This window comes from Thalassophryne amazonica, chromosome 20 (genome assembly GCF_902500255.1).
Source record: "Thalassophryne amazonica chromosome 20, fThaAma1.1, whole genome shotgun sequence".
Taxonomy (NCBI): domain Eukaryota; kingdom Metazoa; phylum Chordata; class Actinopteri; order Batrachoidiformes; family Batrachoididae; genus Thalassophryne; species Thalassophryne amazonica.
This window is the reverse complement of record NC_047122.1, coordinates 68,467,720-68,493,016: the sequence shown is the minus strand read 5'-3', so window position 1 is coordinate 68,493,016 and position 25,297 is coordinate 68,467,720. Positions and strand designations below refer to the sequence as shown.

At 41.7% G+C, this 25,297-nt stretch overlaps 1 protein-coding gene across 5 annotated transcripts in view; it reads left to right on the top strand.

The window, feature by feature from the left end:
- Positions 1 to 25,297, top strand: part of LOC117502014 (receptor-type tyrosine-protein phosphatase U-like) — a 689,797-nt gene that overhangs the window by 636,177 nt on the left and 28,323 nt on the right. For all 5 annotated transcript variants that reach the window (XM_034160998.1, XM_034160995.1, XM_034160994.1 and 2 more), the window contains one exon: positions 24,816 to 25,130. In XM_034160998.1, the coding sequence (XP_034016889.1) occupies positions 24,816 to 25,130 (315 nt within the window). The remainder of the gene's footprint in view (positions 1 to 24,815; positions 25,131 to 25,297) is intronic.

Genomic DNA, 25,297 nt, shown 5'->3' with positions numbered 1-25,297 from the left:
GTCCAATTTCTAGTTTCTAAACCTTTTTCAGACCAGAGACCACTTAATCAATAACTCTCCAAATATCTAAAATCGTTCTGCTTGCCCCTTCAACAATATGTTAAAACAGTATTTTACTCTCTGTTCAATTTTGGAGTAATTTTAAAGTTTGAGAAAGACTTTAGAGTAAAAATTTGTTATTAATTATAAATATGATATTTTATCAATATACTCATGCACCACTAGGGGTCACTCACAGATGACTAATGGTCTGTGGACCACTCTTTAGGAAAGGCTGGCCCAGAGAACATTCTACACATGTACTTATGTTCTTATCATACAGTGTAATCACAGCCATTTTTCACCCTGGGATTTAACTAATATATATATATATATATATATATATATATATATATATATATATATATATATATATATACACGAGGGCTGTCCGTAAAGTATAGGTCCTTTTTATTTTTTTCAAAAACTATATGGATTTCATTCATATGTTTTTACGTCAGACATGCTTGAACCCTCGTGTGCATGCATGAGTTTTTCCACGCCTGTCGGTGACGTCATTTCGCCTGTGAGCACTCCTTGTGGGAGGAGTCGTCCAGCCCCTCGTCGGAATTCCTTTGTCTGAGAAGTTGCTGAGAGACTGGCGCTTTGTTTGATCAAAATTTTTTCTAAACCTGTGAGACACATCGAAGTGGACACGGTTCGAAAAATTAAGCTGGTTTTCAGTGAAAATTTTAACAGCTGATGAGAGATTTTGAGGTGATACTGTCACTTTAAGGACTTTTCACGGTGCGAGACGTCGCTCAGCGCTCTCAGGCGCCGTCATCAGCCTGTTTCAAGCTTAAAACCTCCACATTTCAGGCTCTATTGATCCAGGACGTCGTGAGAGAACAGAGAAGTTTCAGAAGAAGTCGGTTTCAGCATTTTATCCGGATATTCCACTGTTAAAGGAGATTTTTTTAATGAAAGACGTGCGGACGGGTCCGCGCGTCGGGACGCAGCCGACGCGGCGCGGCGGCACAGGAAAAACACCTCCATGTTGATAACCATTTGTAAAATCCAGGCGACTTTTGATGGCTTTCAGTGGAGTGAGTATATGAGAAATTGTTTATCAGCTGGAGATGTTCCAACTTTTCCTCAAGTCTTCCAACAGAGGTGTTTTTCCTGTGGCGGAGCGTCGCGGCGGTTGCGAGCCGACGCTGCAATCCGCCCGCACGTCTTTCATTAAAAAAATCTCCTTTAACAGTGGAATATCCGGATAAAATGCTGAAACCGACTTCTTCTGAAACTTCTCTGTTCTCTCACGACGTCCTGGATCAATAGAGCCTGAAATGTGGAGGTTTTAAGCTTGAAACAGGCTGATGACGGCGGCTGAGAGCGCTGAGCGACGTCTCGCACCGTGGGAAGTCCTTAAAGTGACAGAATCACCTCAAAATCTCTCATCAGCCGTTAAAATGTTCACTGAAAACCAGCTTAATTTTTCGAACCGTGTCCACTTCGATGTGTCTCACAGGTTTAGAAAAAATTTTGATCAAACAACGCGCCAGTCTCTCAGCAACTTCTCAGACAAAGGAATTCCGACGAGGGGCTGGACGACTCCTCCCACAAGGAGTGCTCACAGGCGAATGATGTCACCGACAGGCGTGGAAAAACTCACGCATGCGCACGAGGGTTCAAGCATGTCTGACGTAAAAACATATGAATGAAATCCATATAGTTTTTGAAAAAAATTAAAAAGGACCTATACTTTACGGACAGCCCTCGTATATATAATAGCTGAGATCCTGCCTGCCTGGGAGTTTGAGGGTTTGGCACAGTATCTTAGCTGTTCATAGAACTGCACTCTTCTGGACAGAGACCTCTGATGTTGTGTCTGGAATCTTCTGCAGCCACTCATCCAGTTTGGGGGTTACAGCTCCTAGTGCTCCTAAAATCACTGGGACCACTTTAGACTTTGCCTTCCACATCTGCTCCAGTTGTTCCTTCAGCCCCTGGTACTTCTCTATTTTCTTGTGCTCCTAATTTCTGATGTTGCTGTCAGCTGGGATTGACACATTGAGTGTAGTGGTAGTATGTGTTTTCAAACCCCAGTTTGGACCATAGGCTAAACCCCCTTATGCTCCCCCAGCCTACCTTCGAAATCATGAGTGAGAGACAAATAAATAAAACCATACCGACTCAGCTGTCGTCTGGGTTAACAAGGTCTGCGTTGGTTGTTGAGGAACCGTAACAAACTGGTGTAAACCGTTTAATTGTATAAAATCTTTGCAATGGATGATTTTTATTTATTTATTTTGTATATCTGTGGACGAGGAGCCGGCTGCCTTTCTGCTGCTGGAGCAGCAGTCTGTCAGCTGTAATAAGTTCATGCCAAAGTTTGAAACACACAAAATACAGATGCTGTTCGGAGCCCCTAAATTCCCTTTTGACCTTAATGAACTGTTTTGGATGTACAAACCTCAACCAGCATGTTTCCTCCCACAAATCTGTGCACTTGGGTGGACAAACCTCAGATTGCATGTACGCAAAGGCAAACATGCTACTTTGAAAATATGTGCTACTTTGACAATATGCGCTATTTTGTGCATTTGAATAACAGTCCTCAGTTCCCTCTGTTAACAAATCAGCATGAACATTTTTTGCTATGGTGTATCCACACACTTCTACACATGCAAACGTTCAGTAAATCAGGCCCTAAGTGTCTTGTCCAAGGACGCAGACACCATGAGCAGGATTCAAACCCAGGTCTCCACACTGACAGACCGAGATCGTTTTCTACTCCAAAATTATAATTATAATATGCCTACCCAATGACAGAAAAAAAAAAATCAATAAATAAAAAAGAAATATTCATTGAAATGTCATCCAGCTCAAAATAAAATCAGAACAATGTCCCTCTAATTATGAAGTGTTTACTGCTACAACAAAAGATGCCATTTTGTGCATGGCGCAGAATACAAAAGATTATTTTGATCTAGCAAAAAGAAACATGGTTTACAATTTGTGTGCAGAAATAAACCAAAGATTACAGAACATGTTGGTGGCTCATCTGGGAGCCTTTGGGTAGCTACACTTAGAATCCTGTGTGATGCCGAGCTTTGTGCAGAGTAGCCTTCAGACTTCTCTCCATCCCATAAGCATATACAGAGTAATATTTTCTTCCAAATCCCCAAATCCTTTTGTGCAAAATAGTCAAGCCTCCACAGAAGCACATCCCACCTCTTCAAATGCATTTTTAAAATATGCTGCCTGGGACTTGCATTTTTATTGGTGTACCTGATTTCAATTCCAGATAAACTCAGAGTGCTGGACATTAAAAATGTATAATGCAACAAGTAACAGCTGCAGAAGAAAAAAATAGGTAAAAAAAAAAAAAGTTAAACTATCAGAAAAACACACAGTCACAAACCTCATGTGACACACACACACACACACACACACACACACACACACACACACACACACACACACACACACACACACACACACACACACACACACACACACACACACACACACACACACACACACACACACACACACACACACACACACACACACACAGTAAAAACATGTTCACATGCTCTGTATATGTAGGTGCTACAGTGTTGAGGACACTCCATTGGCTGAGAAGACCTATGGGATGCACATGGTTCACCTTTTTTGTGACAGGTATATGTGAGTTTGTTGTACCTTGACAGGACCATGGAACGTGCTGTTTGCAGATGCAGACAATGATGATGATTCTGAAAATGATGTGAGTGCTTGTAAGAAGCATGTTAGAAATTCCATAATTGTGTAAAAAAAATTTTTTTCCTACAAGATTAAAAAAAACAAAAAACAATTTGAATGGAAAAAGTGTGCTTTCTAATGCATCTGTGTGTCCAAAGACCAAAATACAGGATACAAGAAGATGATGTCATGCTAATTCCATAGCTAGTGCTAACAATATTTAGTAATGGGGCAAGGGAGGAGATATGTTGTATAGCACCACCAACAGGTTTGGGCTGGTAACGTTCTACGTGAAGCATTGTGAAGGTAGAATGCAAGAAGGTAACTACATCAAATGTGCTCAAGGAGTAGACCCACATTTAAACGTATCAAGCATCTAGAGAAAATGTCACTTGTACTTTTACACATTTAAGTTCAGCAACAGTGAAAAATCTGATCTCATTTCCATAAAAGTAGACATTTTGCTCTAAATTAAAACTGTATTAAGAACATCATTTGACTTCTTCCCATCTACAACCCCAATGCATCTGCAAACTGGATCAAAATCAGAGTATCCTTACTAAAAAAAGAAAAAAGGAACATTAATTTTATTAAATAAATTTAATTAAAACTCAAAATAGTGGTTTTCCAGTCTGGTTTTTATTTCAACCAATGATCCTCCAGTCACAAGCCCACCTCCCTAACCCCTAAATCCCAAGAAAGTAGTTTGTGTTGTTTGGAGACACTTGCTTCTTATCACTATAAGTATAGTTGTCAGCAGTGGTGGGCACACCTCCGATAATCCAATAACAGCTAATTATCGAAGATAATGTTTTCATTATCAGATTATCTTTTTAGATAAATTTAAAAACCATCATCGGACTAATTATCTTCCGATGAATTACCGTCCGATAACTTTTAGACCGATAACGTACTAAACTAAGCTGAACAGTGAAAAACATTTTTAAAACTGTTAAAGCTGTTGAGATGTACCTGTTAAAAGTTTCCTAATAAACATGTTGTTCTATCTTCTGCAAACAGAAACCACTCTATAATCTGTAAGCAAAGGACAACTGGTGACCCAAAAAAAAAAGTAATTTTCTTTAACACCATACTAATATAGTCGCAATGTTACCAAGTCATCCAGAGGCATACATGTTTAACTTATGGTTCAAATTTTAACCATTTATTTTAGACAAGTTATTTAAAATTATTGTCATGTCTGAAGTTTATAAAGTGAAAATATCAGATATATATTTTCGTTTTAAAGTAATGTGCTCATTTTTAAGGTTTTGTGAGCACATGCTGTGCCAGGCAGCAATGCATTATGGGTAGCATAAGGTAATCTCAGACGTTCACGACAGGACAAATGCATTTCAGACACTCTGTTCAGGGTCCACAGATAACAACATTAAACTCTAGTGCCTAAAACTCTCGTGAATATATTCTCTGGGTTTATAGACATTAGTGTATTTGTGTTTGTTAAATTCCACGCATCTTAAATGTAGCAGACACGGATTATCTGGAATTTTGTTGGACATTTTTTCAAGGCCGCTACTGCCATCTACTGGCCAGGAGTGTTCATGGCAGTATTAAACGTCTGGGTACATGGCTGCTCTCAAAGTGTTGGTATTGTCCATTGTCCAGGCGCTTTTTGTGTGCATATATTTGTTAACTTTGTATTCTAAAACTACGGTTAGAAGTAATTCTGACTCCTTATCGGTCCACACGGACGAGGTTGGCGCCATGTTTTTAGTTTTTGTGGAAGTGACGACAAGAGAATAAGGCTCCTGATTGGATATAATTTTAATCAGTACCGCCACCCAAAGGTTTGGCAGACTAATTACAACACATTTATACAGTTCGATGTGGATGGATTTTTTTTTTAAACGACGTAGTGTGGATGGTTTTTTCCCCAAACTGAAAGGGTAAGATATTCAGTTTTACAAATACCCGACAATGTGTGTACATGGCCTTATGTCTGTGAAAGGCACTATATAAATAAATTTACTTACTTACTTACTAATATTGAGTACACGTTTTACAACATCATAAAAGTTTTAAAACATGCAATTGCGATGACACTTCCAGGGCTCCGTAAAAATGCCTGTTTTTACAAATAAAAATGGAATATTTTACAAAAGCACATTTATCTTTAAACCAACACACGACACACGTCACATTAACGTGTTGGTTTAATCAATCAACTTTTTTCTTATATAGCGTCAAATCACAACAAACAGTTGCCCCAAGGCGCTCCATATTGTAAGGCAAGGCCATACAATAATTATTAAAAAAAAAACCCCCAACGGTCAAAACGACCCCCTATGAGCAAGCACTTGGCAACAGTGGGAAGGAAAAACTCCCTTTTAACAGGAAGAAACCTCCAGCAGAACCAGGCTCAGGGAGGGGCAGTCTTCTGCTGAGACTGGTTGGGGCTGAGGGAAAAAACCAGGAAAAAGACATGCCGTGAAGGGGGGCAGAGATCAATCACTAATGATTAAATGCAGAGTGATGCATACGGAGCAAAAAGAGAAAGAAACAGTGCATCATGGGAACCCCCCCACAATCTACGTCTAAAGCAGCATAACCAAGGGATGGTCCAGGGTCACCCGATCCAGCCCTAACTATAAGCCTTAGCGAAAAAGAAAGTTTTAAGCCTAATCTTAAAAGTAGAGAGGGTATCTGTCTCCCTGATCTGAATTGGGAGCTGGTTCCACAGGAGAGGAGCCTGAAAGCTGAAGGCTCTGCCTCCCATTCTACTCTTACAAACCCTAGGAACTACAAGTAAGCCCGCAGTCTGAGAGCGAAGCGCTCTAATGGGGTAATATGGTACTATGAGGTCCCTAAGATAAGATGGGACCTGATTATTCAAAACCTTATAAGTAAGAAGAAGAATTTTAAATTCTATTCTAGAATTAACAGGAAGCCAATGAAGAGAGGCCAACACGGGTGAGATATGCTCTCTCCTGCTAGTCCCCGTCAGTACTCTACATATGGTACATAATGGTTACTGAACCAATCACTGTTTAGCACTTTTACCCAGAATGCTTTGCGGTCTGTGCTTGTTACAAAACCTCAGAATGAGTGCCTTATTCAACATTAAAAGATATATGTTATATTTTAACTTTGTACAAATGACAGAATTGACATTAATGGAGTTATTCTATCAGTATTTTCAAAAAGCCATAAGTTAGTATGACTTTATTTTTCAAGACCTCCACCTGACCGGAGTGTTGAAACTGATAGGGAGCTGGCCTTATGGCTGTTCTCGGTGTGCCTCTGTGGTGGGAGCGCTGTTGTAAACAAGAGCTTCCAGCAGGGGCAGAATGTTGAAAGAAAAATGATTATGATTAGTAAAGAGTTGATTTTGTGGGTGTTTTCAGGATTTGTCTGTGCTGTTTCCTGCAGGGGGCAGTATGGTCAAACATTCTTGCTTATTCTTTAGGTCTTTTACCACTTTTGATGCTTTCAAAAGGGATAGTGTTAAAAATCAATTTTAGCTCTTTAGTAACTGCAAATGTCCCACAGACAACACCGGAATTTATCGGTTAGCGATTATCTGTAACTTCCGATACATTTTTGGGTGGTTTATCGGTTTATCTTTATCAGAGGTAACTTTTCAGTTATCTTATTATCTGTTATCAAAGTTAATTTTTTGGTTATCTGTGCCCACCACTGGTTGTCAGTTTGCCCAAGTACTATATACGTCACATTTCCATGGTACTTGTTAGTATAAACCAAATGTACTTCAATTGTTTTGACATACTTCTTAGTATGGACTCAGCATTCACTAAGTATAACCTGTTACCTTTATATCTAATACGTATCTAACAAACTAAAAGTATATTTTGTAATTTTTTTTTTGTTTAAAAGATGGTACACTGCAAGTACACTTGGATAAACTTCTTTTTTGTAAGAGCAGGTATTCTTAAGATTGCTTCCTAACACACACACACACACACACACACACACACACACACACACACACACACACACACACACACACACACACACACACACACACACACACACACACACACACACACACACACACACACACACACACACACACACAGATATAGTTACATAGAGACCAAAGCATTCACAACAGCCTACCCACTGGTACTGATCAGCTGACCACACCACAACGATCAATACGTAACCATTGGCTCAGTCTTCATCAAAAGCCATTGGTCTCCTTGTCTGGAGTATTACCAGCTTTAGTCATCCATTGCAGAATGTGCTCCACTGAAACACCTGATCTGTGTCACTAGCAGCGCTATTTCTTACTCTAACCTATTCCAAATCATGTTCAGTACTCTTGCCAAACGCAGCGCGGATGCACGGCTGGTTAAACAGCCGCATAAATCAGGCTTTGTGTCAGCTCGGGAAGAATGCTGAGTCTGCACCTTGTGGCTGAGCTGCATTGGCTGCTTCATTTGTGTATTACAAATATTGGCTGCATTAATGTCTCCATCTGCTCACTAAATCATGAATTACCACATTTGTTCATGATGACGTTTTCAAGGTTGGCTGCTGTGCAGCATCCTTTGTTCACATTCATTGAGCTGTCTGAAATGTTCGATGTCATGTCTGTTAATCAACGCTTCATTTTCCAGTGCTGCAGTGGCAACGGCAAAATTTACCTCCACCACCTTTGACCTCCTCCATTGGTAATTCAACCTTTGGTGCAGTTTTAGTCTCTTCATGATTGTATAAATTCTGCGATTAGGTCTGTCAGCCAAATCTGTGATTACATTTTAAGTAGATTCCTCTAAGAGCAGAGCTATTTCTGAATATTTTAACTCCAAATCCATTTACTATAACTGGTCAATGGCTTCAGAAAAGTGTCTGTGTCTTATCCAAAATGTAACCATCTGGGCTGACAAAAGGGTGGCAGACACTAACAGTAGTTCACCTAAATACCATGTGGCCTGCTCATATTGCCTCTGTAACAGATTCAGGCTGTGGCAGTTTGAAAGCTGATGCATATGCCAACTATGGGAAGTGATATTTAGGTGCAGAAGACATTTTATTTATAGCTTCACACAGTGATTGATGACTGTCTCAGAAATGATCATCATCATCGGGTAATGGGTGATTTCAGTCTGACCACTAGCATTAACAGCACTGGTTATGAGGATTGTGTGAGGTCTGGTAACCTTGGTGAATGTGACTAAATGGTCCTTGACTTTGCAAAATATCAGCAACTACAAGTTACTGGACCCTGGTTCCAGAATCCAGTAGTCCAGTACTAGTTTAGAAGATCAATCATTTTCTTATGTGCAGATGCTTGAGGCAGAGATTCAGGATCTACAGAGGTGCCCACTTTGGCAACCCTGACTACTGTACTGTCCCATTGCTCCAGCTACTGTGAGCAGCTGCATTTGGCTGAATGACCTAGCAGGGTGTTGAAGATCTCTGCTGCCATGGTTCTTTTGGCCAATTCTCCCTGGGTTATAAATGAAACATGGTGACAGACCCGAAGACATGAAAATATCTTTCTGTGGAATGAGGCTGTACACCTTCAAGCTGGGAGAGATGCTGTTCTCCTCTCTAACCTTAACCCTAACCACTGTTGTGCATCTTTTTCTAACAATGGAGTGTGAGATTGGTGTTTCAAACATGTTTTAGGGGTGCATCCTGAAAGCATGGACACCAGCGGCTGGAGAAGTCCAAGAGAATGGCCACACTACACTTGGCTTTGGCAAATACAACCCCAGTTCCAATGAAGTTGGGATGTTGTGAAAAATGTAATGAAGGCGGCGGCGTTTGTGGATGTTGTTGATCTGTGGCTTTCTCTTTCCATGCTGGAGTTTTAACTTGCACTTGTAGATGTAGCGACGAACTGTGTTAACTGACAATGGTTTTCTAAAGTGTTTCTGAGCCCATGCGGCAAGATCCTTTACACAATGATGTTGTCCATTCAGCTGCTCCTGGTTTGTGTTCAGGGTCACCACAGCAGATACAGCCAGATCCGCATTGGTAGTTGGCACAAGTTTTATGCCAGATGCTCTTCCTGACGCAACTCCAGTTTTACCTGGAGAAACATATACAGCCACTGGTGTTCCAAAGAGGTCTCCCATCCAAGTACTAACCAGGTCCTGCACTGCTTAGCTTATGAGATCTGACGGGATCAGGCTTACACAGCTTTACACAATTATGCCTGTTTTTAATGCAGTGCCAGCTGAGGGATTGAAGGTCACGGGCATTCAATGTTGGTTTTCGGCCTTGCCGCTTACGTGTAGAAAGTTCTCCAGATTCTCTGAATCTTCTGATTATATTATGGACTGTAGATGATGGAATCCCTAAATTCCTTGCAATTGAATTGAACGTTGAGAAACATTGTTCTTAAACTGTTGGACTATTTTTTCATGCAGTTGTTCACAAAGTGGTGATCCTCGCTCCATCTTTGCTTGTGAATGGCTGAGAATTTTGGGGATGCTCCTTTTATACCCAATGATGACACTCACCTGTTTCCAAACAGGTGTTCTTTGAGCATTCATCAACTTTCCCAGTCTTTTGTTGCCCCATCCCAACTTTTGTGAAATGTGTTGCAGGCATCCATTGCAAAATGAGCAAATACTTGCACAAAAACAATAAAGTTTATCAGTTTGAACATTAAATATCTTGTCTTTGTGGTGTATTCAGTTGAATATAGGTTGAAGAGGATTTGAAAATTATTGTATTCTCTTTTTATTTCCATTTTACACAATGTCCCAACTTCATTAGAATTGGGGTTGTAGATGGACTGGTTGTGCACCTTTGACCCAGAGTGGTTCCATGGTGTTGTGAATGCAGTGAAGTGTGGTGTTCCCAGACTTGACTTGATCCTGAACACACAATGGGCAAGAAGCAGATCACATCCTGGGAAGGTTCTGTTCTATTAAGCCAGTGGTGTTTAAAGACATTCTAGAATGGGCCAAGAGGGCGTAAAATGGACTGCATTTATACAGCGCTTTTCCATCTGCATCAGACACTCAAAGCACTTTACAATAATGCCTCACATTCACCCATTCACACAATCAATCAATCAATCAATCAATCAATTTTTTTTTTATATAGCGCCAAATCACAACAAACAGTTGCCCCAAGGCGCTTTATATTGTAAGGCAAGGCCATACAATAATTATGTAAAACCTCAACGGTCAAAATGACCCCCTATGAGCAAGCACTTGGCTACAGTGGGAAGGAAAAACTCCCTTTTAACAGGAAGAAACCTCCAGCAGAACCAGGCTCAGGGAGGGGCAGTCTTCTGCTGGGACTGGTTGGGGCTGAGGGAGAGAACCAGGAAAAAGACATGCTGTGGAGGGGGGCAGAGATCGATCACTAATGATTAAATGCAGAGTGGTGCATACAGAGCAAAAGAGAAAGAAACAGTGCATCGTGGTAAGCCCCCTAGCAGTCTACGTCTATAGCAGCATAACTAAGGGATGGTTCAGGGTCACCTGATCCAGCCCTAACTATAAGCTTTAGCAAAAAGGAAAGTTTTAAGCCTAATCTTAAAAGTAGAGAGGGTGTCTGTCTCCCTGATCTGAATTGGGAGCTGGTTCCACAGGAGAGGAGCCTGAAAGCTGAAGGCTCTGCCTCCCATTCTACTCTTACAAACCCTAGGAACTACAAGTAAGCCTGCAGTCTGAGAGCGAAGCGCTCTATTGGGGTGATATGGTACTACGAGGTCCCTAAGATAAGATGGGACCTGATTATTCAAAACCTTATAAGTAAGAAGAAGAATTTTAAATTCTATTCTAGAATTAACAGGAAGCCAATGAAGAGAGGCCAATATGGGTGAGATATGCTCTCTCCTTCTAGTCCCTGTCGGTACTCTAGCTGCAGCATTTTGAATTAACTGAAGGCTTTTCAGGGAACTTTTAGGACAACCTGATAATAATGAATTACAATAGTCCAGCCTAGAGGAAATAAATGCATGAATTAGTTTTTCAGCATCACTCTGAGACAAGACCTTTCTAATTTTAGAGATATTGCGTAAATGCAAAAAAGCAGTCCTACATATTTGTTTAATATGCGCTTTGAATGACATATCCTGATCAAAAATGACTCCAAGATTTCTCACAGTATTACTAGAGGTCAGGGTAATGCCATCCAGAGTAAGGATCTGGTTAGACACCATGTTTCTAAGATTTGTGGGGCCAAGTACAATAACTTCAGTTTTATCTGAGTTTAAAAGCAGGAAATTAGAGGTCATCCATGTCTTTATGTCTGTAAGACAATCCTGCAGTTTACCTAATTGGTGTGTGTCCTCTGGCTTCATGGATAGATAAAGCTGGGTATCATCTGCGTAACAATGAAAATTTAAGCAATACCGTCTAATAATACTGCCTAAGGGAAGCATGTATAAAGTGAATAAAATTGGTCCTAGCACAGAACCTTGTGGAACTCCATAATTAACTTTAGTCTGTGAAGAAGATTCCCCATTTACATGAACAAATTGTAATCTATTAGACAAATATGATTCAAACCACCGCAGCGCAGTGCCTTTAATACCTATGGCATGCTCTAATCTCTGTAATAAAATTTTATGGTCAACAGTATCAAAAGCAGCACTGAGGTCTAACAGAACAAGCACAGAGATGAGTCCACTGTCCGAGGCCATAAGAAGATCATTTGTAACCTTCACTAATGCTGTTTCTGTACTATGATGAATTCTAAAACCTGACTGAAACTCTTCAAATAGACCATTCCTCTGCAGATGATCAGTTAGCTGTTTTACAACTACCCTTTCAAGAATTTTTGAGAGAAAAGGAAGGTTGGAGATTGGCCTATAATTCAATCAATCAATTCAATCAATTTTTTTATATAGCGCCAAATCACAACAAACAGTTGCCCCAAGGCGCTTTATATTGTAAGGCAAGGCCATACAATAATTATGTAAAACCCCAACGGTCAAAACGACCCCCTGTGAGCAAGCACTTGGCTACAGTGGGAAGGAAAAACTCCCTTTTAACAGGAAGAAACCTCCAGCAGAACCAGGCTCAGGGAGGGGCAGTCTTCTGCTGGGACTGGTTGGGGCTGAGGGAGAGAACCAGGAAAAAGACATGCTGTGGAGGGGAGCAGAGATCAATCACTAATGATTAAATGCAGAGTGGTGCATACAGAGCAAAAAGAGAAAGAAACAGTGCATCATGGGAACCCCCCAGCAGTCTACGTCTATAGCAGCATAACTAAGGGATGGTTCAGGGTCACCTGATCCAGCCCTAACTATAAGCTTTAGCAAAAAGGAAAGTTTTAAGCCTAATCTTAAAAGTAGAGAGGGTGTCTGTCTCCCTGATCTGAATTGGGAGCTGGTTCCACAGGAGAGGAGCCTGAAAGCTGAAGGCTCTGCCTCCCATTCTACTCTTACAAACCCTAGGAACTACAAGTAAGCCTGCAGTCTGAGAGCGAAGCGCTCTATTGGGGTGATATGGTACTACGAGGTCCCTAAGATAAGATGGGACCTGATTATTCAAAACCTTATAAGTAAGAAGAAGAATTTTAAATTCTATTCTAGAATTAACAGGAAGCCAATGAAGAGAGGCCAATATGGGTGAGATATGCTCTCTCCTTCCAGTCCCCGTCAGTACTCTAGCTGCAGCATTTTGAATTAACTGAAGGCTTTTTAGGGAACTTTTAGGACAACCTGATAATAATTAGCTAAGATAGCTGGGTCAAGTGATGGCTTTTTAAGTAATGGTTTAATTACTGCCACCTTAAAAGCCTGTGGTACATAGCCAACTAACAAAGATAGATTGATCATATTTAAGATCGAAGCATTAAATAATGGTAGGGCTTCCTTGAGCAGCCTGGTAGGAATGGGGTCTAATAAACATGTTGATGGTTTGGATGAAGTAACTAATGAAAATAACTCAGACAGAACAATCGGAGAGAAAGAGTCTAACCAAATACCGGCATCACTGAAAGCAGCCAAAGATAACGATACGTCTTTGGGATGGTTATGAGTAATTTTTTCTCTAATAGTTAAAATTTTGTTAGCAAAGAAAGTCATGAAGTCATTACTAGTTAAAGTTAATGGAATACTCAGCTCAATAGAGCTCTGACTCTTTGTCAGCCTGGCTACAGTGCTGAAAAGAAACCTGGGGTTGTTCTTATTTTCTTCAATTAGTGATGAGTAGAAAGATGTCCTAGCTTTACGGAGGGCTTTTTTATAGAGCAACAGACTCTTTAGATCTTCTAAATTAGTGAGACGCCATTTCCTCTCCAACTTACGGGTTATCTGCTTTAAGCTACGAGTTTGTGAGTTATACCACGGAGTCAGGCACTTCTGATTTAAAGCTCTCTTTTTTAGAGGAGCTACAGCATCCAAAGTTGTCTTTAATGAGGATGTAAAACTATTGACGAGATACTCTATCTCACTTACAGAGTTTAGGTAGCTACTCTGCACTGTGTTGGTATATGGCATTAGAGAACATAAAGAAGGAATCATATCCTTAAACCTAGTTACAGCGCTTTCTGAAAGACTTCTAGTGTAATGAAACTTATTCCCCACTGCAGGGTAGTCCATCAGAGTAAATGTAAATGTTATTAAGAAATGATCAGACAGAAGGGAGTTTTCAGGGAATACTGTTAAGTCTTCTATTTCCATACCATAAGTCAGAACAAGATCTAAGATATGATTAAAGTGGTGGGTGGACTCATTTACTTTTTGAGCAAAGCCAATAGAGTCTAATAATAGATTAAATGCAGTGTTGAGGCTGTCATTCTCAGCATCTGTGTGGATGTTAAAATCGCCCACTATAATTATCTTATCTGAGCTAAGCACTAAGTCAGACAAAAGGTCTGAAAATTCACAGAGAAACTCACAGTAACAACCAGGTGGACGATAGATAATAACAAATAAAACTGGTTTTTGGGACTTCCAATTTGGATGGACAAGACTAAGAGTCAAGCTTTCAAATGAATTAAAGCTCTGTCTGGGTTTTTGATTAATTAATAAGCTGGAATGGAAGACTGCTGCACACTAATGGCAGGGTGCTGCCATGCAAGGTGATCACTACACACTGGGAGCAATTTGGGTATTAAGAACCTTGCCCATGGGCCCTTAGTGATTTTCTGGCCAGGCTGGGGTTTGAACCGAGGATCCGAGGATGTTAATCAGTGAAATCACCTGCTGGACTCAGAGGTGATGGTCTAGTGGTTAAGCATTGGACTTAAGACCAGAGAAAACCTGCCCCCTCTCAGCCCTTTCTGGAATGTCTTGGGGCCCCGCTGTAATAAATAACATGAAGAAATGTTTCTATGATAAATTCTGTGTACTATCAGTCAATGGTTGTTTGAGCAAATTCCATCAGTCTTCATTAAGAAATATGTCAAGATTATATGATGTAATAACGCTGTATCATAAACGCTTCAAAGTAATGCAGAAGCATTTCACAGAGCAATCATAGAACATGTGGTCTCACCTCACCAACACACAAGATCCTGTCCCAGGTTCTCCACGCACTCTGCCATAAGGTGTGCATGTATTTGCAATCACAGAGTAATATAGCCTCATATTGTATTACTGTATAGTAGTCATCACAGCTGTAGATCTATCTATCTATTGATCTGTTCATTTATTGATTGATTTATATATAAAAGTCAGATCTGGGTATGTGTCTGTATTCCTGTGTGACATTCCTACTGCTTAGCAACAGTAGCCACATCAACCCCCCCCCCCCATACACACACAGTTCTATCTTTGATATTTTTGATAGGTTTAATGAAAGACAATCAAGGCATTGTTGCCTAGCAACCAGTGAGCTAATAAGCAGAGTGGGATGGGGAGATGTCCAGATTCTTCTGAACCTGTGCATATGCCAAAGCAGGGTGTTGGTTGAGGTTGAGATGGGGCAGTGTCCAAATACTTATGGTCTTGATTGTACATCAAAGCCGAGTGGGATGGGGGTTGCCTAGCAACCACACTGTCAAAGGCAAAACAATGACAAGTGTTAATGAGATCTCACACCTCGGCATTGCCCAAGTATCCTGCGTGCACCTTAATCCACAGCTAAAATTAAAGTTGTTTATTTTTTTGTGCAAATCTTGAAGAAAAACAAGGAATCCATCAAGATAAGTGAGAATCTTCATCAATGGGTTTCATTAATTATATTAATATCAATTTTACGCAGACTGAGTGATCATGTTGACACAAAATTGATTTGACCATTATCATTTTCATGTCGTCTTTCAAACACTTCTTTTAAGACATGCATGAGAGAAAACTCCTCCTGCATCACGGAATTGAAGTTATTTCTCTATTTTTTGAAAGAAGCGTCACCACGGCTGAGTAGTCACAGAAGAAACACTGTCGTCAACCAAGAACAGGAGCTTCAGCATGCAGCCCACACAGTTTGTCTGACAGGTGGAGGTGAACAGTGGCAGCATGTTTCTCAAATCAACAAAGCAAAAAATTTGCCAGCGTCAGTCCTAATTTTAACCCGCAAGCACTTTAACTCCTAATCCTCTCAACTGTTCCTCAATAAAGACAAACAAAAGCGTTTCCCTCTCAAATGTTCCTCTTGTTGATCTTTGCTCTCTCCAGGAGAGCAACTCTTTCAGCGGCTGTCTGACTGTGGACGGGGGTGGGGGGGTAGGAATTTGCCATTGGTCCAGAAGTTTGACAGATCCAAAGAGAACTGCTTCCTGAACCCAGACATCCACAAATGAGCTTCTGAAATATACCTTATGTTCCCTGGACGTGACCTGGGGAAGACTGGACCTGATTTAAAGTCCAGTGCAGCAGGACTGACCCAAAATAGTGGCTCAGCATGATGCATCGCATAGTTACTCAACATTACATTCATTCTAACAAGACATTTGTTGTGCTTCATGGTCATGACTGACAGTCTGTAATTAAAATGTCTGCATAAAATAAGTTGAGACTTTTCAAATCCTCTCCTGAATAGTCAAATAAAAGAACGTGATGCTGATTTACGGTGCAACAAAAAGTGTCTGAGTGTGCAGGATTTATAGACATCAACCGCTGTGAAGACAAAGACAGAGACAGAGAGACAGACATGGAGCGAGACAGAGAGAGAGAGAGATGCTGCACAGATGGATTTTAAAAACAGTCACACACTTTACAGACCTACACTGGGCAGCACGCTGGCTTAGTGGTTAGCACTGGTGTCTCACAGCAAGAAGGTTGTGGGTTCGCTTCCTGTTCTCAACACGTCTGTGTGGGTTTCCTCCCACAGTCAAAAACCTGCTTATTTAGGGTCTGCTCCTTTCTCTGCCCCTGAGCAAGGCATCGTCTCTACAACTGGAGTTGGTCCCCAGGTGCCAGACTGTGGCTGCACACTGCCCTTAGTGGTTGGATTGTGTCTCTATTCTATTCTGTAAAGAGGCATGTCTTCGATTGGCAACACCGTGTTACTGGTTAAGTGTTGGCCTTCAGACCAGAGGATCCTCAGTTCAAATCCCAGCCAGACCAGAAAATCACTAAGGGCCCTTGGGCAAGGTCGTTCATGCCTTAGTTGCTCCTGGTGTGTGTAGTGGGTGCCTTGTATGGCAGCACCCTGACATCAGTGTGTGAGTGTGTCTGCGTGAATGTGTGAATGCATGAATGCAATGCATCACTGTAAAGCACTTTGAGCGTCTGATACAGACGGAAAAATGTGATATAAATGCAGTCCATTTACCATTTTTGCCATTAATAATTATTGGTGTTATTATGTGTTGGCAACTCATAGAGCAAGTTTATAATGTAGTAAGACATCATACCAAACCCAGGTTTCATGGTTTCCAGCATTGAGCCTTTTCATCTGGGAATCTAACACCTACATTTTTACTTATGAACTAACAAATCTTCAGTCAACAATGGTGTTTATTTTGTCGGGTTGTATATTTCAGTATTAACAGGTGCAACAGAGTCCAGCAGACACAAAAGTCCTGGATTAAGTGAGTTGAACCCTGTAGAAAGTGTGGAAAGCCAAAAGTTTCCCTCGCTGCAGAAAAGATTATTAACATATATACACTGTCTCAAGTTGCACTTCTGCGTTTGTCTGTTCAGTTAACAGATTGAAGAGACGTGACTCTCGTCACTGTCTGCAACTGAAAAGCAGGAAAACATCAGCCGTCAGTGTCTCTGCTGACGGCTGATGGATACAGCACAGCAGTCTATTTTATTTAGTGCTTTGATTCCTGGGAAAGCTCTGTATAAACAGCTATCATAACTATTATTAATTATAATATAACATTTAGCTGATATATAAGTTGCAGTATGTCCCAAACAACTTAAAAAATAATAAGAATGTAACTTATACTAAAGTAAATACAGTACATCACACCTTGACTTTGTGCCGTACTGTACAATTCAAAGTAATGCAAGAACATAATGAGAAGAAGAAAAAGAAGAAGAGTATTTATTTGCCATCTGCACTTACACTGAACAAACATATAAACATAACACTTTTGTTTTTGCTCCCATTTTTCATGAGCTGATCTCAAAGATTGTGGCCAGTCTCATAATCCTGCTGTCTGATCAGCATGTTGATCAGCCACACCTGTGAGGTGGCGTGGACTATCTCAGCAGAGGAGAAGCACTCACGGTCACAGATGTAGACAGATTTGTGAACAATATTTGACAGCAACAGGTGTTTTGCATATGAATAAAATATTTTAGATCTTCAAAGCTCAGCTCATGAAAAAAGTGTTGCATTCACCTTCATATTTTCTCTGCTCTGTCGATTTACTGCTGATGAATTATACCGACCTCGAGAATAGTATAGATTCTGTTTTATATATAGACACCCAATACAGCCACAGGAGGCCAATGGGCAGCCAGAGTCTGGTGTGTGAGGACCAAATCCAGGTCTAGAGACAGTATCTCATTATTATCATTATTATTATTATTATTATTATTATTTAAATATGCTCTCATTTGCATGTGTATCTAACTGTGATTATTTTACTTATGCATCCCAATTTGTGTTAGAAACAGTTAAAGAAAAAAGAACAGAGTGCACTTTGTTCAAGCGACATTTCAATAACATTTGATAAAGCAGAGTAACGGCTGTGAGAAAGAGAAAAGAAAGCTGAGTGACACGCCACATGTAACTGATGCTGCTCGTTCCATGTGTTCAAGACTCGTGCTGTCATCAAAATACATACAGTGCTCACCGCTACAATATTTCCCCTGATTCTTTTTAGTCCTTGCAGGGACCCTGCAGTTTGGACTCTTCATCCCTTCTCTGTCCTGTAGTGCCCCATAATCACCACTCACAGCATGTGCACTCTGCAGATCTGACATCTGCAGCAACAAACAAGAACCTACCTAACCTCAACTACAGAGGCTGACATTTGACATAAATTAGGTATCGAACCAGGTCTTGTATTTTCAGACCCGGGGTACCTGTGAAGACATCTACATGAACCACTGTGGAACTGTGACAACACAATAAATCTCATCTCCTGTCTTAGCTGCTGTCAGTACTGTCTGTCGCTGAGTGTTGGATCAGCTGCAGAGTGCTGAGAGAGTTGTTGGGGTCCATTCATTCATTCCAGTAATCCAGCCTAGAATGAACTAATATTGTTGATGGATGAGTTTCTTTGAATCCTTGTGAGACATAATATGCCCAACTTTAATATTCCATTGATGGAAGAAGGCAGCGCTTGAAATGTGCTTTACAGTATGTGGGAGATCAAGAGATCTGACCAAAGACGAATTCAAGATTCATTGTATTGGAGGCCAACGCAAAACCATTTAAGGCAGCTCTAGGATTGGATAGTGTTTTTATTTCTTTGTTTTTTCTTTTTTTGTTGGTGATGTTTAGGGTCAAATCATAGAGATGACCAAGGTGATGATGTGATGATGTCATTCACTGAACCAGTCGGTAACAATTAACTTTGTGAAGTAATCGAATGACGTTACAGCATGTAAACAAAGCAGCATGGCTACTGTTTACACCACAAACATATGGGACGAAGGACCCGCGGCCAAACTAATTATCAAACTACCAAGTGCTTCAGGTGCCACAGCCATTGCCTGGGTGATAACACAGGCAACTGGAAGCTGTGATATGTAGCCAGGATTTGGAGCTGCTAGCTGTTAGCATCAGACCGTACTACATACCACGTGAGTTTTCCCACGTCATCGCGCTCTGTGTTTACCTTCCTCCGAGTGCCAATGCGGAGACAGCGCTAGAGTCCATCTACAACGTCACTACAGCGCTTCAGTCACAACATTCGAATGCTTTCTTCATTATTTCTGGGGATTTTAATCATGTCCTATTGGACACTACTCTGCCCTCCTTCCACCAATATGTCACCTGTCCCACAAGAAAAACTAAGACCATTGACCTGTTGTATGCAAACACCATCAATGCATATTCAGCTTCCCTCCTACCTCCACTAGGCAAATCTGACCATAATCTGGTCCACTTACAACCCACTTACACTCCTCTGGTTAAAAGGCAAACAGTGATAACCAGGTCTGTTCGAAAATGGTCACCTGAAGCAGAGGAAGCTCTCAGGGACTGTTTTGCCACCACAGATTGGAGTGTTTTGGTTGATGCTCATGGAGAGGACCTCGAGGGGGTGGTGGGCTGTCTGTCGGATTATCTGAACTTTTGTATGGACCAGGTGGTACCAGTCAGAACTGTTAAATGTTTTGACAAAAACAAGCCATGGATCACAGCTGAAGTGAAGGGGCTCCTGAACAGGAAGAAGTGGGTGTTTAGGAGCAGGGATTGGCAGGGGGTGAGGGCAGTGCAGGGGGAGCTCAAACTTTGTTTAAAGCAGGCTAAAGAGAAGTATGGTAAAAAGCTGGAGCGGACGCTGTCTAATAAAAACATGCGGGAGGTCTGGAGAGGAATGAAAACCATCACTGCCTGTGGTAGTAAGGGCAATCTGGGTTGCATGGACATTCAGAGAGCTGAGGAGCTGAACACCTTTTTTAATCGGTTCAGCTCACCCCGACCAATCCCCCACAGCCTACTGTCAGCTCCCCAGACCACCCCTGTCCTGCCTCTCCTCTATGTGCCTCTTTCTCTCCCTCACTAGCCCCCAACTCACCCAACTCAACTCACCCCTCCATTACCACAAACCAGGTGACTACAGCACTGCGATGTCTCCACCCTAGGAAGGCTGCGGGACCTGACTCGGTTTGTCCAAGGCTCTTGAAGGCCTGTGCTGTGGAGCTGGGAGAACTGCTGCAACGGGTCTTCAACTTGAGTCTGCAGCTGGGCAAGGTTCCCTTACTATGGAAAACATCCTGTATTGTGCCAGTTTCTAAGATCAGTCGCCCTCGTGAGCTCAATGACTACAGGCCAGTCGCCCTCACGTCACACGTGATGAAAACATTGGAGCGACTGGTTCTGCAGTTCATGCAGCCCCAGGTGCAGGCAGTGAGGGATCCTCTCCAGTTTGCCTACCGGGAGAGGGTGGGTGTTGAGGATGCGGTCCTCTATCTCTTACACCATGTTCTTAAGTACCTGGATGGGAGATTTTGTCATGGAAAGCCATGCGGAGGCTTCGCATGTAAAGGCCGATTCGCTGATGGAGCGAGACAAAGGAACACCTCTGTTTCGGAGTGTTAGAGGACAAGGTGGGACATGCCCAGCTCTCCACAATTTCTCTTATACTCACTCGACTGGTAAGCACTGAAAGCCGAGATAGACATGTCCCAACATGTCCTCTAACACTCCAAAATGGAGGTGTTCCTTTGTCTCGCTTCATCAGTGAATCGGTCATGACGCGCGAAGCCTTCGCTCTGCTTTCCATGACAAAATCTCTTGTTAAAAGTGAAATCTGCCAGAAAATGACTGATGTCCAGCTCTTGTGATAACCAGAGAAATTGCACACGACGGTCCCGGCTCCACACAGCCATCCATTTCGAAATGATGTGGTGGTTTCTGCCTCTCGATGGCGGCTCGGAGTGCGCCGCGCCGTGCGCCATTGTGGGCCATCCTTAAAGCTGTAGTAACACTCCTTATTCTCTGTGAAGCCCGTAAAATTTTCACCGAAAGCCAGATAAATTTTTCTAATGGTTTCCAGCTGCCTGTCTCTAACAGTTTCTGAAAAACTTCTGATGGAAAAAAAGCCCAAATCATTCCGCCATTTCCTCGCAATGAAACAACGACGAGAGGGGTGGACCAGTGCTCACTCAAAGCCTGCCCACAGGCGAATGACGCAACCGACAGGCGTGGAAAAACTCACGCATGCACACGAAGGTTCAAGCTTGGCTGACGTAAAAACATATGAATCAAATCCATATAGTTTTTGAAAAAAATAAAAAGGTCCGTTACTTTTCTAACAGATCTCGTAAGTAGACGAGAACAGATACAAGTCTCTGATGCTACTTAAATGTTATTTTTTTCCTTCACAGGTGGTGTGCCTGCTCTATTATGTGTTCTAAGTCCTAATTGAAAGTTCTTAAATCAATTATTATTTTGCAAAAATGTGCAAAATGTCCACAGTTTTCTCTAAGATCTTATGGAGACAAATGACAGATTAGATAAAGGACTATAACTGGCAAAAACACCTAAATCTGAAAGAGGCTTTTAAGAAGCAGGTTAATTGCTGCTACTGTAATACATAACCTGTAAATATGGACAGATTTATTGTGTCTAATAAAGAGTTATTAATAACAGGTAAAATGTCCTTAAACACATTAGTAGAAATTGGGAAAAGAAAACAAGCTGAGGCTTTTGATGAGGAGATTACAGGTATTAGCACTGAGATGTCTTTCGGAGAAACTTAGTTTCTAAGTTTCAGGAAGTGAACATATGTAGGTAAGGTTACAACCCCAATTCCAATGAAGTTGGAACATTGTGTAAAATGTAAATTAAAAACAGAATACAATGATTTGCAAATCCTCTTCAAACTATATTCAATTGAATACACCACAAAGACAAGATATTTAATGTTCAAACTGATAAACTTTATTGTTTTTGTGCAAATATTTGCTCATTGGAATTGGGGTTGTATAAGTGACTGTAATGAAATACACCACACTGCACAAAAATCCCAAATTAAAGAGCCGATAATACAGAAAACGGTGCAACACACACACACACACGTGTGTGTGTGGGGGGATACCAGTCAGTATCTGGTGTGACCACCATTTGCCTCATGCAGTGCAACACATCTCCTTCTCATAGAGTTGATCAGGTTGTCAATTGTGGCCTGTGGAATGTTGGTCCACTCCTCTTCAATGGCTGTGCGAAGTTGCTGGATATTGGCAGGAACTGGTACACGCTGTCGTATACGCCGGTCCAGAGCATCCCAAACATGCTCAATGGGTGACATGTCCGGTGAGTATGCCGGCCATGCAAGAACTGGGACATTTTCAGCTTCCAAGAATTGTGTACAGATCCTTGCAACATGGGGCCGTGCATTATCCTGCTGCAACATGAGGTGATGTTCTTGGATGTATGGCACAACAATGGGCCTCAGGATCTCGTCACGGTATCTCTGTGCATTCAAAATGCCATCAATAAAATGCACCTGTGTTCTTCATCCATAACAGACGCCTGCCCATACCATAACCCCACCGCCACCATGGGCCACTCGATCCACAACATTGACATCAGAAAACCGCTCACCCACACGACGCCACACACGCTGTCTGCCATCTGCCCTGGACAGTGTGAAACGGGATTCATCCGTGAAGAGAACACCTCTCCAACGTGCCAAACACCAGCGAATGTGAGCATTTGCCCACTCAAGTCGGTTACAACGACGAACTGGAGTCAGGTCGAGACCCCGATGAGGACGACGAGCATGCAGATGAGCTTCCCTGAGACGGTTTCTGACAGTTTGTGCAAAAATTCTTTGGTTATGCAAACCGATTGTTTCAGCAGCTGTCCGAGTGGCTGGTCTCAGACGATCTTGGAGGTGAACATGCTGGATGTGGAGGTCCTGGGCTGGTGTGGTTACACGTGGTCTGCGGTTGTGAGGCTGGTTGGATGTACTGCCAAATTCTCTGAAACGCCTTTGGAGACGGCTTATGGTAGAGAAATGAACATTCAATACACGAGCAACAGCTCTGGTTGACATTCCTGCTGTCAGCATGCCAATTGCACGCTCCCTCAAATCTTGCGACATCTGTGGCATTGTGCTGTGTGATAAAACTGCACCTTTCAGAGTGGCCTTTTATTGTGGGCAGTCTAAGGCACACCTGTGCACTAATCATGGTGTCTAATCAGCATCTTGATATGGCACACCTGTGAGGTGGGATGGATTATCTCAGCAAAGGAGAAGTGCTCACTATCACAGATTTCGACTGGTTTGTGAACAATATTTGAGAGAAATGGTGATATTGTGTATGTGGAAAAAGTGTTAGATCTTTGAGTTCATCTCATACAAAATGGGAGCAAAACCAAAAGTGTTGCATTTATATTTTTGTTGAGTGTACTTCTGCATGTTCCTTTGTCGGTGTCCACGCTCTAACATTGAATATTCCACACCAGGTTTTATCATTATTAATGTGCCAGAAGTCGGTGTTTTAATCTGTACTTGGCACATTAAAAATGAAATCCATTCAGTGAAGCAGAAAAGTTTTCGACACCCACTCAGATCATGTATTTGACTTTGATTTCATGGTAATGCCTTGTCCACTTAATGCCCATTATTATGAGCTTACTGACTGCTGACCTTTGGCCAGTGTAATAACACGCTCCCACCTCCTAGTGCATCACAATTAACTGCTTTTAGTGCTACTCATGAGTAGTCCAATAATTGCAACCTGTAGCACTGAAGTAACACTCCAGTTTGGAGCCGAATTATTCTGTTCACGTTGTCAGAGCAATTTAATCATTCACAGTATAAAGCAACTAGAATAATGACCTCATTCCAGTTTCTTTACAATATCTTTATTCAAAATGTATGAGAATGTTTTAAATGAGTTTTTATCAGTTAACTGTCCAGGAGGACTTGACTGATCATGAACGTGTTTCAGCCTTTCAGAGGAATTATTATCTAATTATTAATATCGGCCACATGGGGTCATTGTACGTTGTTCTTTTAAGGAGTTTTGTTATTGTCTGTGTTGTTATTCTGAGTGCAGAATAAATAAAATTCATTCATTCATTCAATATCTAATTATATCTAATTTGCACTTCCCTTCTTCTTCTTCTTCTCTTCTCTGCGTTGTCTCTGTGACTCAGACGCTGAACTCGGTGACTCCTCACCTGGATGTGGAGGAGTGCAGCATTTCTTTGATGCCCAGGAACCGCGAGAAGAACCGTAGCATGGACGTGCTACCGCCGGATCGCTCCCTGGCATTCCTGGTCACAACTGATGGCGAAAGCAGCAATTACATCAATGCCGCCCTCGCTGACAGCTTCCTCCGGCCCGCTGCCTTCGTAGTGACGCCGCACCCCCTGCCGGGCACCACCACTGACTTCTGGAGACTCGTGTATGACTACGGCTGCACATCAGTGGTGATGTTAAACCAGCTCAACCAATCCAACTCTGCTTGGGTAAGAGCTCAGAGGTTAAAAAATCTTGATAATATATTTTTTTTAAAAAGCAACAGTGGCAGTCATCATGGTGTTACACCAGTGGTTGTTTTTGGACGTGCTTCCTGCTTGCTGCAGCTGTAACTGTTTTCCAGCAGTGAAGCTGATGGTTGTTGATGCACACAGAG